At 42.0% G+C, this 16,803-nt stretch overlaps 1 protein-coding gene across 3 annotated transcripts in view; it reads left to right on the top strand.

Moving 5' to 3' along the window:
- Positions 1-16,803, top strand: part of SLC20A2 (solute carrier family 20 member 2) — a 57,295-nt gene that overhangs the window by 25,993 nt on the left and 14,499 nt on the right. For all 3 annotated transcript variants that reach the window (XM_069013367.1, XM_069013366.1, XM_069013368.1), the window contains exons 3-8: positions 3,833-3,973; positions 5,181-5,266; positions 7,264-7,360; positions 9,352-9,468; positions 10,156-10,359; positions 11,791-12,379. In XM_069013367.1, the coding sequence (XP_068869468.1) occupies positions 3,833-3,973; positions 5,181-5,266; positions 7,264-7,360; positions 9,352-9,468; positions 10,156-10,359; positions 11,791-12,379 (1,234 nt within the window). The remainder of the gene's footprint in view (positions 1-3,832; positions 3,974-5,180; positions 5,267-7,263; positions 7,361-9,351; positions 9,469-10,155; positions 10,360-11,790; positions 12,380-16,803) is intronic.

Below are 16,803 nucleotides of genomic sequence, written 5' to 3'. Positions count from 1 at the left end.
CACGTAAAGGTTTTCTTCCTTAAACCTACTTAAACCTGACCTAAATGTTATTTCCACCTATCCCTTCTAACCTCCTCACACTTTTTTTTAATGCGAGACCTGCACATGAGGTAGGTGAGTCTGTGCAGAGATCTACTACATGTGGTTATTTGCCTGTTTTCCTTTGGGAAAGGGGAAATTTTAGCTTTCTTTTTAAATTTTTAAAAAAATTTTTAATGGATTAAAATGGACATTGAGTGGCAGTTTCTGGAGTTGTCAGAGGTGGCTTTGTGTGCCTGAGAGTGTGGAGGTAGTTGCCTTGCTTCTTTGGCTGCTCCTGAGCCTCCTGAAGGTTGGCCACCTTTCCTTGCCCAAGGGGAAGAGGGGTTGGTTAGCAAAAAATCACTGCTGGGACTGCAGCCACTTCCACAGATGGTCCCACCTTAAACCACCTCAAGTGCTCTTGGCCCCCACTCCCCCATCAGTCTTTCCTGATACCTTGCAAGGTCAGCTGCAGGTTTCTGGTCTCAAGGTGTAGGGTGGCTTTTTAGCACCATTCCACTTGCATCTTTTATCCTTGTGCTTGCTGAGATAGCTCTGTCTTTTCCCATGGGCATGAGCTGCGAGCAGTTCACACCAATGTTAAGTGACCTGTGTATTCTTGATACTCATGATTCCCATTGAAGGAAGGGTCCGTTTTCTTTTCTGTATCTATTTCTGGTATCCTGATCCTGGCAGGGCAAAGTTTTAAGTCTCAGATACCTCCTGCAGAGGCAACTGGCCAGAATCTCAAAGAAAACAGCTTATTTGCATGCTTATTTACATAAGCCTGTGTGAACTTCATGACCAGTTGCATTCCCTTCCTTCAGTAGGGGCATTTAGAAGAAATTCCAGATTTTAAGTCTCAGAATTAATCACAAGTTACAAAATGCAGATTTCAAATTTTTTTCCCTCAAATCCATCTCCAGCTTTTCTCAAGATGTATGATATTTTTTCTGTGTTTTCTTTGAGTTCTCCTGGGTGTTTGCTTTTCCTCTTTCTGTTCTTGCTCTGCATTTTCCCCCGCCCTGTTCTCTCATGCCTCACGATCATGTTTTTGCAAATGGATTTAGCTTCTGAATTTCAATGAGGCTTAAATGAGTCAACAGTCTGGGAGAGACCAAAAGTCACTGTATCCTCTTTCCAGATGTTGATGGAAGATCCTTTGATGTTTGCAGCAAACAGCAGATGTAATTTTCAGGTTGACCTCCTCTCCTAAGAGAAAAAGAAGCAGGAAGTAATGGGATTAAAATTTTAAAATGTAGCCTTTTGTAGTAATTTGTAGCAAAATAAAATGTTGTTTATTAGGCAGATGAGAAGTTAGGGACTACTGCCCTTGGGGGTAGATTGTAGTACTTGCCCAGCATTAACCAATTGTCAGGTTATTGTCAGGACTTGCTTGTCTAGAGGTTCTGGTGCAAGCTGAAGCCAGCAGCTGACACGAGTGAGGAGATGCCACCAACAGAGAGGACATCCCAGCCAGGATTAGCAGAGCCAAGTACTAATCTAGTCCTGCAGGTGACGTGGTATTTGATGGGGGCTCACGGCTGGCACAGAGCCCCGGCGCCTCAGGGCAATGGATGCGGTGCCCTCAGCAGCAGGGGAGCATGAAACACACCCTGGCCAAAAGCTGGTGCAGGCAACTCCTGGTCAGGGCAGTCTGCAGCCAGCCCTCTGTCTTTAGGGGATATTAGTTGAGAGGAAAAGGTGTGGGCCACGGTGTCAGCAGGCATGAAGAGTCTGAATTTGGGACTCTGTGACCAGCCTAGTGAGCCTCCTGCTTCCTTGGGTAGTTTTGCAAAGGTAAAAATTTAGAAAACATAGACTTTTAAAATTTAAAACATAGATTTTATGTTAAAGAGGAGTTAAATCTTTGATGTAGGTAGTTAAAGCACTGGAAGTCCCAGAGAAACGTCTTTCTCTGGTCCTTTGTATTTTCTTCTGTTCCTTAAACTTTACATTATGCATTGTCCTTCTCAAACCACCCATTGGTCCTCCACCACCTTCTTCTTTCTCTCCTGTTTGTTTTCAGTTGAGCAGCCTGGTCTAGTGGAAGGTATCCTTGCCCATGGCACAGAGTTTGGAATTAGATGATGTTTTAAGGTCCCTTCCAACACAAACCATTCTGTGATTCTATGAAGTTAAATAAACAAGAATACTCCCTCTATTTCCCCCAACAAAAAACCCCAGTCCTCACAAGACATTTGCAGTGCAGCTGTGGCTTGGTTGCATTTTTCCTGTTTTTATACTGAGTATTTTGTAATTACATATCTATGGTTGGCTTATCTTTTTATTTGGCTTCTTTCAGATGTAACCATCTGATTTCTTCTTCTCCTCACTTCCACTTGCTGGCCTCTAAGTTCATGTCAAAGGTTTCAAAGTGTTTTTATTTTTATTTCAGTCCAGCAGAAAAGAAGCCAGAAAATTAAAGAGCAGGTGTTCCTTGATTGATCTAGAATTTCCACTAGCAAGAGAAGTAACAGTTGTTTTGGGATAGTACGCGAGGAGAGATCAGTTTTACAAACTGGTTGACTGCCAGATATAGCCACATATGATACCAGCACATCACTGTTTGCAGATGGCTCTGTTTGAAGACCTTCAAACCATCTTCTCATGTTGGAATTGAGGATGGAAGTTGAAACTTTGAGTAATCTGCCAGCGTATGTTCAGTGACCTTGCTTTATCACCCATATCTGCTGCAGATCTCTTAAGAGAGGTAGCACAGGCCAGAAGATTCAGGATCTCTCATGGCAGTCTGATTGCTGCCATTGGTGACTCTTAGTACATGAAAATTTGTCTTAAGGCCATGAGGTATTATGATGAAGAAGAGATCTTTGTAAGAATTCTCTAATATTAGGTGAGGTCCACAGGAAGCTTATGTTACTCTCAGAAGTATTTTGGTGTCCTGAGGTTTGTGCCACTGCAAGAGGAGCAGGGAAGGTGTGCCTTTGCAAAGTGAAGATGAGTTGGCGCATGGTGCCACGTGCTCGAGAGCTTGGTGGCCAACTGTGTCTGATCTAACTTCTGAAAGTGGTGCTCGGGGTACTTTTTTTCCCTGCACTCTTAGCCAGCATCCTTCCTGGATGTCTTGTTGGGACACCAGATGTTGCATTTACTTTATAGACCATTAACCACCATCTCTTAGTTTGTTAGGAGAACTTATTTCCTTCTGCCAGGGGTGTCTTTAGCTTCTCCATGGCTAAGATCACCCTTTTCTGCACCCTTTTCTTGAATTTCTCCAGTACAACAATGAGCTGCAAATGAAGGCAGTGAGAGAGGCCTTATTCCCTCCTCAGTCCATTTTTTCTGTAGAGGACTGAATGGCTGTGAATGACTGAGATGAGGCATAAAATCTCTCTGCCCCACAATTTGAACCTTTCTCTGGTAGTATCCAAATTTAGGAGCATGGGTAGTTCGCTAGTGAAATGGTGAATACCTCCTCATACTGATCACCTGGAAGCTTCCAGGGTCAGCTATCAAGAATGAGGTTTTCTAAGCTTGATGTACACTGGGAGCAGTTTGTGTACTTAATCAGACAGGCTGTAAATACTGAAAGCAGAACTGTTGTGAATTGTAGGGAGATGTTAGTCATCAACAGTCATAAGTAAGACGTAGCATTCAAAGCTGCTATTAAACTGTCTTGGTATCTGCTTTTAGAGACAGAACAGGAACAAAACTCTCTTTAGAAGATCTCTCTTATGCATGTGGAGTGTAGGCAGCACTTGTAAAAGAATGTGGGCACGTGGCAAAGAATTTTCTGTATTACATTATTGTTGTTGTTGTTGTTTATAGCATATGGTTCATTTGTTTCTAGGTTCTGCTGTTTGGCAGCTAATTGCATCGTTCTTGAAACTCCCAATATCAGGGACCCATTGCATTGTAGGTGCTACGATTGGATTTTCTCTGGTGGCAATTGGCACGCAGGGTGTCCAGTGGATGCAACTTGTCAAGATTGGTAAGTGCTGTCTCCTTTTATGTGTGAGGTTATGTGAATAGCGTGTGCTGCCTGCAAAAACCATTCCCAGAAATCTGCTTTGTGCTGATAGCACTCCCTCATTAATTTATTTTCCACCCCAGTCGTGTCATTCAGCAAATGCACTGGTGCCATGTTCATTAAGGGCTGCAGGGTGTCTCCAGTGGAGAAAGGGGTAAGGCAAAAGTTTTACTTCCCCAGTGGTAAGCTGGGGGCATGTTGTCCCTAAAGAGACGTGCTTCAAGGTGACATTCCTCCTCTTCTAATTCTTTTTGTGGCGGCTCATACTACCCTTTTCTTGCTCTCAACAATGTGAACACTGTCATGTGAATGCCCACAGTCGTGTTTCTCCACCCACCACCTTCAGGGCATACAGCACGTTTAACTCACAGCCTCCCATTGCCAAGATCAGTACATCCAAGCAGGGATGTGATGGAGTGTTTTGTTATTGTTTTGGAAGCCTTTGGAACTTGAGGGCCAGCCTAAAGTCTCTATTAAAAGGATTTTATGCTGAAGCAATGGTAATATATTTGAATTTTAGCAATACATGTATTTTTTTTAATTCTGTCAATAGTAAAAGAGAGTTTTCAGTGACAGCGAATCAATGTTAACCATGCTGCAAACAATAAATCACTCTGGATGAGATTTCCAGAGTGCTGCCCTAATCCGGTTTTATTGAAATCAGTGGGAGCTTTGCCACCTACTTCAGTTAAATCAGTCCTGGACACTTGCAGTGCTGGCCTGCAAAAAATGTACACACATTATACACTACAGTTGATGCTTCTCTGGCATTTTGGAATTTGAGACTGTTACCCTGGGAGCAGTAACATCCTGCGAGATGCAGTTGCTTTCCACTTGCTTGCAACATTTGTGGTCATTTGATTAGGAAATTACAGTGCTTTCTTGGTCTATTCTGATTCAAACTACGAGAAATTTTTCTGATGAATTTGATTGCTAAACTTGCAAAATTAGCAGGAAATGCTTTGGCTGATGTTTCTAATGGTGTCTAGCACTACTTTGACTTTAATGAGTGTCGGTGGACACTGAGTTGCACCAGTTGGAAGTAAACATGCAGAACACTTATTCCAATTGTACAAGAACTGTTTTAAATTTATTGCTCATTAACAATGTACTTAACTATTATGCAAGAATACTGTTTATTTCAAGTTTCATTCTTTCTTCAACACAGTTGCCTCTTGGTTCATTTCCCCACTGTTATCTGGCTTGATGTCTGGGATCCTCTTTGTGCTGATCAGATTCTTCATTTTAAACAAGGTAAAGAAATCTCACTATTAAAATGAGTGCTTAGTATGAAGGTTGTGTTTCAGCCTCCCATTTGAGTGCTGGCATTTCCAGAGCTGAAAGTTTGTGACTTCTTTTTGGACAGGAGACCTGTCATTTTTTTAATAGCCTTTTGAGTTCTACGTGCTCTTAGCAGTTTTAAAAGCTCACAGTAATCTGACAAGTATCTGAGGCTTAGAAGATGCTATGTGATAATTAATATTGTATATTCTGTTTGGTCAGAGGATGGTACATTGAGGCTGCTTCTATGTTAGTACAAGTTTGCTGGCATTGACTTAGCCTCACAATAGCTGTTCTGATTGTAATTTAAACAGAACAGTCCTCCCTTGAAGATACTCCAATTGGTATTTTAAAGTTGTGAAATTTTAAGCCTTGGTTTTCTAGCACATCAGGCATTAGAAGATGGGCATCTGCCTATTTTGTAGATTCTCAAGAAACCTGAATCAATGGGTTTTAGTGACCTGAGGTAACATCAGTCCACATATTTCCAGTGCAAAAGATGACTTGCCTGCCACCCAGCATGAGCTGGAAACTTCAACACTTTTATCTGCCTTTTCCATCTCTCTCACACCATTCAGCTTGCTAAAATGGGGAAGTGCAGTGCATGACAGTGACCTAAAATAAGGGACACTATATTAGCAGTTATACAGGGAACCTAAATAGATGAGGGATTAATTCTTCTGCTATAAATAGCACCACCTGTAACCTCAGCTTCATCGTTCTTTATTTCTGCTCTAAAGAAATGTCAGTGATAAAAACAGATGATAGATTTGATCAGATTCAGCTTTGGATAAAAAATAACTCAAGTTGCATAAAAGATGAGGAAAGGTTCCACTATTGTATTCAAAGCCTAGCAAATCAAGAAATAAGTCATCAAAATCATGTGAACTCTGGTATTAAAGCCACATATTTAAGCATTCAAGAGGCAGAAAAAGTTCAAGTTAAGGAAATTGCCTCTCAACTGCTGTCTGTGCCATTCACTAAGTAGTAAGATCTGCAGAGCTTCTGGCATAAGCAAGTAGTGACTTGTGTGCATGCATAAAAAAGAGCAGCTTTCTAGCTTGTGAGTCTGGCCTGTTATCGGGCTCCATGCCCTTGTTGGGGGTGTCTGTGAATAGCAGCTGGCCCTGCAAATACAGCCCATCTGCATCACACTTTGGGACCCGGGCATAGCACAGGGAGGCCACAGCCTTTTCTCAGCTCCCTTTTATAGCTCATGGCAGCAAGAAATAAAACCAAATTAGCCAGCCCTCAGCTTTGCCAGGCTCTTTGCAAACTCGTGGAGCCCCTCAAAAGGCCAAAGCAGTGCCTCACAAAGGCTTTGTCCATGGCTCACACGGTGCGTTTCCGCTGCACCGTCAGCTGAGTCTTTCCTTGTGAGTGCCGAGAGCACGAGAGCACAGTGGGCAGCAGACACGGTGCCATGCTAAACATTGTCTGCTCACTTTATGTCTGCTACCTGTTTAATACAGCCAGACACTTGGGATTTCAGGGATTTCTGTTAGCTGGTAGGAAGTGTCTTGGTCGAAATGCAATATGGTTTTGAGATGGATGCATTGCACTGCTGCTTGTAGCACTGGTCCAAAACATCAAAGCCCACTCCTGCTTGGCATCCTTCAGTTGTGCTAAGTGAAAGGGACTCCTCATCTTGGACACAAAATGAATAAGAACATACTTGCAGAAAGAAACCTGCTCCGAGGTCACTCAGCATGGCTGCAGCTGACTGGAAAGTAAAACATGTCCCTGGTTCCCATTGACAGTGTCAAGGTTCCCCAGAATGCTGGTACTTGCCAGGGCCAGCATTGTGGATTTGGGTGTAACCAGGCAGGTCGCCATCCTTTCCTCGACATCCAAAAGCTTCACCTGCCTGGCACTGACTTGGGTGCATGTGTTTTCCACATGGAGGTTCATGCTGGCATTAATCTGGTGCAAAAAGCTAACATTTCCTTTTTTTCATGGTTTCTGTGCAGGAAGACCCTGTGCCCAATGGTCTCCGCGCACTCCCAGTGTTTTATGCTGCTACCATAGCTATTAACGTGTTTTCCATCATGTACACTGGGGCACCAGGTGAGTGAGCTGGGGGAGGCACGGGAGGGAGGGGTCCCAGAATGTATAAGGATGCTCTGCCAGCATCATCCAGACACCACAGGGTTATCTCCTGTCTTAGGAGTTAACGAGGGCAAGAGTAAATCGTTCACCTCCCCACGTGCTTCTATTTGTGTGTGTGTTTTTGTGACGTGCTCCTGATCGCTCTGGTTAGTGGGGAAGAGCACAGCTACAAAAAAATCCCTCTTTAGAGGAATGGAAATTACTGAGATGTGGCTTTGGCTTCGTAAATCTGAGCACATGTTGAGCTCTCAAAGGTATTCTAGGTTTGTGCATCAAGGAGTGAAGGTTCAGAGCAGGGCGGGAGAGCAGGTGCTGTTTACACTCAGTGTAATGCTGTCACTCCACTGACATCAGCAGAGTCACTGTTCTGGCAGGGCTGGCTCCAAGACTGTTATTTAAATTTGTTTCTTTATTTCCCTTTAATGATAAGAAACCCCAAGCCCGTTTCTTCATTGAATGCATCTTCTTTCTTTGGTGTTGTGTTTTGATTGCAACTCAGTAGAAGGAAATGAAGTTGAAAGACTTTATTTATATTTTTGTATATTTTATGTGCTCTTACATGTTTGTGTTTATTCACGTGTATTTATATTTTAATTTTTATATTATTTGAATTTATATATTCTTTTAGTTATATTTGTATATTTATATTCTCACATTTTATGTTTATGTATTTGCATTTATATTTTTGTAGTTTACTGAAGTGGTGTGCATTTAAACACACACTTGTAGCAAAAGGGTTCAGAACAAAGATGTTCAGTGATCTCAACTACTTGGTTGAAGACTCTGGTCATTCAATGTTATCTTTAGGTTAGACTATTGTCCAAGAGTGATGAATGAACAGGCAATTGAAGATAGGCTCCTGAACATGAATTAAGAAAGCAGGCTTAGAAAGTGACCTTTTTTTTTTGCATGGAAATATTTCTCTAAAATACGACACACTGGTTGTACTAGATAAATGCAGTTGGTAGACCCTACTCCATAGCATAGCATTACTGGAATGAATAAAAAACTTGAGGCATTCCCAATTTGAAGGTAACACAACTATTCCTCTTAAGTCTAATTGGCTGTGTATCCAAGGTATTTCACAGTAAATCAGCTGTATAACTCACATTTCCTCATTAGTTGTACTGCAGAAGTAGGTCAGGCACTCACAGTGAGTCATTAAGCAAAATAAATGAAATAAGAATCTTAATGTCCCTTCTGTTTCAGCTTAGCAGTCTCTACAATGTGTGAATAAAAAGGTGGGACTCCATTTTTGGTACTGGGAAAATACATATTTACTTTCCAAGGCCTCTGTTCTGGCAACATTTTACTCACAAGGATGAATTAATCATGTGGGTTTCAAGATAGGCAATGTATATGTGGGTTGAAAGATCGAGTCCACGCTTTTTCTTCATCGAGAGTTGGACTGTTTCATTGAACAAGTGCAAGGATCTCTGCTGGGGGAGTCATTACAGAAGCACGAGTTGTTGACGTCGCTGTGCGTTGCAGGACGAAGCCTCAGCTTTGGAGTGCTGCATTAAGCTAATATCGTAAGCAAATAAGGGCTTAGGGTAAGCTGAGCATCAGGCTTTATGGACCAGAGCAAAGGTCAGGTAAACACTTACCCTAATGGGCAGCATGGCTCAACATGCATTCGTGTATGAAAGCACTGCAAGCTTGTTTTAGCAGCCCTGATGTGGGGGTTTTACCCTTGGCTCTTTTGGAAATAAGGTCACAGTGAGGTAACAGGAAACTGGAAGACTAAACCTGCAACTGTTTCCATGTCAACCATACCTTTAAAACCTGCAGTAACTGATAATATGTTAAAAGTCATCAGCTCCTTCATGTTGGTTTTGAATATATTGTGAACACTGGCTTTTCTGTGACAGACTGCTCTTTCACTGCTTGGAATAATTAAGTCATGTTAATTTATGGCTAGCTTGGGTTTTATTTCTTTGTCTTTACAGTACTGGGACTGATACTGCCAATGTGGGCCATTGCTCTAATATCAGTTGGCCTGTCCTTAGTATTTGCTGTCTTAGTCTGGATTTTTGTGTGTCCCTGGATGAAGAGAAAAATAGAAAGTAAGTAGTTATTTGATGATATGTGAGTGATATAAAATCATGGAAAATTACATTTCAGTGGTGGAAGTGGCTTGAAAGGTCACCTAGTCCAGTCCCCACCCATAGGCAGGATGTGCCTAAATTATTCCTCATGTAGTTGTGTAATTTACTCTGAAAATCTGCAGTGGTAGAAATTCAAGACCTTGTTAGGCAAGCCATTGCAGTGCTCACTTTTGGAGTCTAGCAGAAACAGGAAAATAAAACCTGTAATATAGTCTGGTTTATATTTTATTAAGAAAAAGTTAAAGAGAAAAAGCCTGTCAGAATGATCATCTTTAAGTGACCGTTTTAACTTTACAGAAAGTTGGGTTGATCACAGCTTTTGGCTTTACAGTCTTTTGCTTGTTTGCTTTGCTACTCTCAACAAATGCATTGTTTAAAATGCAGACAAGAGTTTCAGGTTTCATTACACAGCTCAGTGTTTTACTTCAGTTATCTACTTGGGTGAATTTTATAGGGAGAACCAAAGATGTGGAATTTTCATACATTAACTTAGTAAAGATAAGTGTTGGAAATAAATAGTGTGTGTATGAAATGAAGCTTGGTTATTGTAGCCAAGTTAAACTATGCTGCTGATGCAAACAGTGGAAACTTAAGTAGCAAGTGCTATAGGTTGGGTTTAACATTACAGTACTGTTATTTCCTTAGGCCGGTTAAAGAAAGATGCTGCACTGTCAAGGATATCAGATGAAAGTCTTGATAAAATTCAAGATGAAGAAACACCAGTCTTTAAAGAGCTTCCTGGTGCCAAAACATCTGATGAAAGCACGATTCCCCTTACTGGCTCAGTAACAGAAGCTGCTGGGGCATCAGATACTATTGCAAATGGAAACCATCCACGTGTACCATATGGTAAGGAGCTAAGACAACTTAGATGGTTTTTCTGCCTGTTTCAATGAGGTTTCTTAACTGCAAGTAGGTCTCTGCTGTAAATAGTAAATTAAGGTTTGGAATTTCCATCTCTAATCCTTTTTCAGTGCTTGTTTGAAAAGATGCTCATTTACAAGTCACATTTTCTGGAGAGGATGTAAAATCAATTACATTTTGTTTGGCTGTATTTCAGTTTTAGAAACAGCTGAAAAAAAATTACTTGCCTTTTTGTGTTGCTTTACTTTGTATTCTTTCTTAATGGTGTTTCCATCCTTTCAAGCAGTGGAAAAATACAGAACACACAGATTGCTGATGTATGAAGGTTAAATTCAACATAAAGACAATTAGCATACTACAACAGGAGATGAAAAGATTTGAACTTTAGTTGACAAATGTACGACCATTTGGAGCGTGTCCACTAGAAAAATCTCACACATTGTTTTCTGAATATATATTTGTGAGAAGTAGACTTGTGTGCATAAAGCTCTTTCTGTTCTGCCACGTGGTGGGATTACCCCCCTCCACTTAGCGGTCTGCTGACTTTGATATCACTTTGCTAACATCTACAAAGCCCTGTAATTTGGTTAATAAATGCCTAATATATTCAACTGATTCTTAGAAAATCAAATAAGTCATGATGTGGAGCCCTTAGAGTGTGTGCTTCCAGTTTAAAAATAGCTAAACTCAATTCCGAATGTTGCACAGTGAAAGTCCGGGAAGTCAGGAAATGAAAAAGTTCAGAAATATTACTTGTGGTACATTTTGATATGTGTCCTACAGTGTATGCTGACATTAAATGTATACAGTGGGAATAATCATCATCCTGTTCATACAACTAGTATCTAGAAAATGTTGCAATAGCTAAGGAAATACTTCTGCAGAACATGAACTTTTTTGCTTTGGTTTTTTTTAATGATTTTTAAAAGCTGTGTAAATGTCTCCTAAACAAATGAGTATGAATGAAATGTCTCTTAAACATATAAGTCCCAGTATGAAATTGCAGTAAACCACATTTCAGAAATCCTAATTATTCCTATTCAATGTAGTAAAAACCTCAGAAAAAGTAGAGCTTGCTTTATAAGAAAGGAATTTTATGGAAATTTATTTTTTAAAAAAACCTGAGGATTTAACCATCAAGTATCACATTTGAATAGCTGATCCCAAGTAACTTGCTGCAGGTCATGGAGCATGTCTGGGGAGACTCAACACTGGAACAAAGCTCTTTTTGCACAGAAGATGAGAGACTTTATTTTGTAGTGAATTGAATCTCGGCTTATTCACTGCATGTAGTGCAAATTGATCTTCTTTGTCCTGTATTCTCAGATGGTGGCCACATTATTGTCTTGTGTTGGTGGAAGGGGCCTTTTGTATTGCGTTTCATGTAAATAAAACCTCTAAATCTCTGCTTTTTAGGAAGGGCATTTTCAGTGACACACACCTCAGTGAAATCACCTGTTTCCAATGGCACCTTCAGCTTCGATGGCCACGTGAGGAGCGATGGCCACGTGTATCACACTGTGCACAAGGACTCAGGTTTATACAAAGACTTGCTCCACAAAATCCACCTGGACAGGGCCAACGATGAGAGGCCCACCGCAGAAAACAACTACAAACTGTTACGGCGCAACAACAGCTACACTTGCTACACTGCTGCTATTTGTGGCATGCCCGTGCATTCCTCCTTTAAGGCAGCGGATACTTCTACTCCAGAAGACAGTGAGAAGTTAGTGGGAGACACCGTTTCCTACTCCAAGAAGCGAGTCCGCTACGACAGCTACTCCAGCTATTGCAACGCAGTGGCTGAGGCAGAGATTGAGGCGGAGGAAGGTGGGGTGGAAATGAAGATGGCCTCTGAACTCGCAGATCCTAACCGGCCCCCCGTTGAGCCTGTGGAAGAGGATAAGGAAGAGAAAGACACCTCTCAGGTCCATCTACTTTTCCACTTCCTCCAGATCTTAACAGCCTGCTTTGGATCCTTTGCCCATGGAGGCAATGATGTCAGGTAAGAAGATGAGATCTCACAAACCAGCAGTTTTACAGTTTAAAAGTACATGAAGCCAGGTTTGCCAACTTGGCTCTTTGGAAAGCACATTCATTTCTGCAGGTAAATGTTCGTCAGGGCTGTGTTTTACAAAGCATCAATATCCCTGGTGCTTTCCAGGGCTTGCACAGCTTAGTCTATGGTTTCTTTTCTTCTTGGGTAAAATCTTCTTTATTCACTGCTAAATAATTGTTAAGTAATTAGTTTAATGTAGGTTTAATTTTTAATTTAGGCAATCTTGGAGGCATTGAGACTCGCCCCAACATTCAAAACACTGTAAAAGCAAACAGGACAGTCCCAACCCTGCAGAATTTGCAGCCTATTTTAACTGCAAAATCAGAAACCTTTAAAAGATGAGAGGTTTTAGACTACTTTTTGCTATTAGATGAATTTCATCTCACAGCACCTCACCATCTCGGTAGCATGTGGCTGTAGAGCAATTTGGGTGGGTTTGCTGTGTCTCTGGGAACATTGTGTATTTTTTCTTTCGGATTTGGTTGGACTGCCTCTTCCCTAGACCTGGAGTGATCCATTTGGTATTTAATAGATGCTTTTTCCAGTATCATGGTAAGGTCCCCTGAGAAATTCTCTCAAGTGGCTTGTTGAAGCAGCTGTCCTTATTTGGGTTGTGGCTGGGGCTGTGCTGAGTCCCCTTCCTGCTGGACCCTTGCTGTGTTAGCCATGCCCTGAGGGTGTCGGTTTCAGTGTTTTCAGCAGGACTTCACAGCATTCATAATTTTCATTGTCCTCCTTAGGCTTCTGGGCAAACCCTGGCCCACTCTGCAAGGAGAACACTTATTGCTCCTCGCTCTTGTCAGCCACGCAATTTAACTCATAACTTATCATGAAAACACTTAAAAACATGTTTCTTCATTCCCCATCCATCCAGCATCCTGGGAATTCAGAACAGGGCTTTCTGAAGAGCCTTTCGTACTTCCTTAGTATCCGCAGGGATCTGGCTCTGGGAAGGAGTCCAGAGTCCCCTCATCCTCTGGATCAGAGGGCAACGGTGCAGCTTTCTTTCCTCTCAGATGGTCTCTGTTGTTAAAGACCTCTGCTCTGAGCATGCTGGCCAAGAGCAAAGACCCATGGGGGTCCAATGTCCAAGCTCTGCAAGTGGCCAGCAGCGAGTGCTGAAGGCAACATAGAGATCAGAACAAAGACTGCTGATATTTCTTGTAATGGACCCTGGGAAATACCACTGCAGAAAGTTCACAGCCTACCTCAGTAGGTGCCCCAGGTCCTTTATTCCCTGCAGGTGATGCTTATACATACTCCTCAAGGACTCATGTGTTTATACAAGCATCACTTGCATGTTATGTAGGAGGAAGGGGTAGTCAGTTTTGTTAGAAGTGGTCTGAATGGATGCATTTAGTTCAGAAATCAGATTTGGTGTCAACAGAAGCTGGCCAGGATGAAATACAAAGTTCAGACTCTGTGCTGTATGTGCTGTTGCATCTTACAGCCTAATTCCCTTAGAATTTTACATTTGGACTGGCTTGTTACAGTGACAATTTCCTTTCCTGAAAATTCATGTGTTTTCAGTGTTTTTCAGATCCCTACTTCCATTGGTGATCCTATCAAATTTGCCAGGAAGTGTGTTTTTATTAAATGCTGTTTATTCCAAAATCTCTTCTTAAGCTGAATTTATATAATTGCAAAACTAAAGAACAAGTCAGCTTCATATTGTCAAGGCTGGTAGAAAAGCAGGAAGATGGTCATGTGTGCGGGATTGGATAGGAACCCATCCTTGCAATTGTACTGACTTCCAGCTAAACAATAAAATTAAAGATGCCTTCGTATGCCTAAAAGATTTAGTACATAAAATTCTCTGGGAATGCAGATATTTATCCTGAGGATCATATAGCAGGATGTTTTGCCAGTCTTCGTCTAGTGGAGCAAAAGGTGTCTTGGCTCCGCCACATGTTGCATGAAGATCTGCAGAGCTCTAAAGGCAGTGTGTTGTTCAAAAAATGATGCAGTAGAACCTAGTGAGTAGCACAGCTTTCTGTTCACATTTCTGTAAGAAATTAAGCCCTGGCAGTCCATCTTCCACTGATGCCTGCTCTCTTGTCATCTCCCTTCTTCATACAGTTTCCTTCTGCTCATTTTACGTGCTGCTGTCAAGCTGTTTCTCTAATTTTTTTCCTCAGCCTTGAATCCTGTCATTAAAATCCTGCTTTCCCCTGCATTTGGTTTTAAGCTCCTCAGTCATATATTTAGGATAGCACCTGCATTGTCCACATCTTTTTCTTTGGACTTTACTCCAACATTTTCTTTCCCGATCCTGGAACTTACACTTGTGCCATGCTTTCTATTTATTTTCCATCAGGCTGTTTGTTGGTATTTCTTGAAGGGAAGAGGGCAGATGAGAGGAGCAAAGAGACAAAAATAAAAAGACAGTATGAAACTTAAAAGCTGCAGGTGATTGCAAAGTAATGATTGATCTGTTTTAGAGCATATTTAAGCAAGGGGCATACAGTACAGACTGAACTGTGATGCAGCTCAGAAAAAACTTCATGGATCAGAAGTGCCCCATATAGTTTGGACAGCACTTTAACAGACAAAAGATCATATGGAGATCTCTCTTGTTACGCTGTCCAGGATTTACCCATGGACCTGGAAGAGTTAAATCAATATTTTGCCCTTGACTACAGAACTAGTTCATAACTAACTCATGGGGTAGTTAGACCCCAGTTTCTTCTGAGATGATGCTTTTTGGCATCCTAATGAAATCAGCCATCTTTGCTGTAGGAGCTGATGTTTGTAGCCATCAGGGCTCATGTTCAGGCTGACATCAGCAAGGATCCTAGCTGGGGGAGCTGTGTTTTGAAAGAAACAGGGAGTGATGGTAGCTCCTTATTTGGGTGACTGTTTTGTTCGGACCATCCCCTCCTGCCCCTGCTGCCAAGCTTATGTGCACTGAGTCAAGGGTGCTGGAGCCCTTCCAGGGCTGGGACCAGCTGAGCCAGGCCGAGAGCCTTGTGACACCACCATGCACATGGACTGAATGAAATCTAAAGTATTTAAAATCCCAACTGAATGTGTTGGGACAGAACTGCTGAAAAAAATGTTGTTGTTGAACTTAATTAGTGGCGCCAAGTGAGCAGGTCCCACTGGCTCAGCAGCCGAGCACAAAGGGAGTGCGTCAGGTCATTGCAAGGGCAACGGGAGAATAAAAAGGGCAGGATGGAAAAAAGACCTGGGCCAGGAGCGTGACACAAGGAGAACTGCCAGCTTCTAAATGCTTGTTCAGAGCCAGCTTTCCAGAGAGCCCGGGAGGCTGGGCTTTGTTGTCCAGCAGGGATTATATGCACCTATGGTTGAGTTGGACTGAGCTTATTTTTCTGTAGATACAGGCTGGTTCAGCAGGACTTGTGATCTGGAGCTCAGTGCTGCAGCCACAGCAGCCTACCTGTACAACAAAAAATAGCAGAAGAGTTGCTGAAGCTGTAGGGTTTATGCTGTGTTTTAAAGTCTGAATTAACTAGTTCTCAAAAACAAAGGCAGTTGGGTGGCTGTTTTGGACATGGCTAGAAAAGACTGCTAATCCCAAAAAGCTAATGTGAAACTTAAAAACTGCAGGTGATTGCAAGGAAAATGATTGATCTGTTTTAGAGCATATTTAAGCACGGGGCATACAGTACAGACTGAACTGTGATGCAGCTCAGAAAAAACTTCATGGATCAGAAGTGCCCCATATAGTTTGGACAGCACTCTAACAGACAAAAGATCATATGGAGATCTCTCTTGTTTCATTGTCCAGGATTTACCCATGGACCTGGAAGAGTTAAATCAGTATTTTGCCCTTGACTGCAGAACTAGTTCATAACTAACTCATGGGGTAGTTAGACCCCAGTTTCTTCTGAGATGATGCTTTTTGGCATCCTAATGAAATCAGCCATCTTTGCTGTAGGAGCTGATGTTTGTAGCCATCAGAGCTCATGTTCAGGCTGACATCAGCAAGGATCCTAGCTGGGGGAGCTGTGTGTTAAAAGAAGCAGGCAGTCGTGTTTTCTCTGGTGCCCAGCACAGCAGTGTCCACGGCTGCTTTGCTACTGGGCTGGGAATGAGAAAGCTATGAGCAAACAGTGTGTTGGCCCCAAAGTCCTATCTTAGCAAATTGGAAGATGCTTTTATTTACTCAAGCAATCTCTGGAGCTTGTTATTCCTTGAATTCTTGCAATCAAAGCAGGATGACCCACAGAGTGATGCTGTAGGTCAGTGTGAGTTTTGCTGATTAAGATAGGCTGTTTTGCTGTGAGGAAAGCCTGAGCCTTGTACTCCTACACACCTGTCCGTGCATGTGTTTAGTCATTTCTCATACAGATTCCTTCTCCTATAAATGGGCTGCCTCTTCTGTTCCGTACTACCCTCCTTCTCTG

The sequence above is a fragment of the Aphelocoma coerulescens genome, chromosome 4 (genome assembly GCF_041296385.1).
Source record: "Aphelocoma coerulescens isolate FSJ_1873_10779 chromosome 4, UR_Acoe_1.0, whole genome shotgun sequence".
Taxonomy (NCBI): Eukaryota; Metazoa; Chordata; class Aves; order Passeriformes; family Corvidae; genus Aphelocoma; species Aphelocoma coerulescens.
Note: the sequence above shows the minus strand (reverse complement) of the source record. Positions and strands in the feature narration are given on the sequence as shown.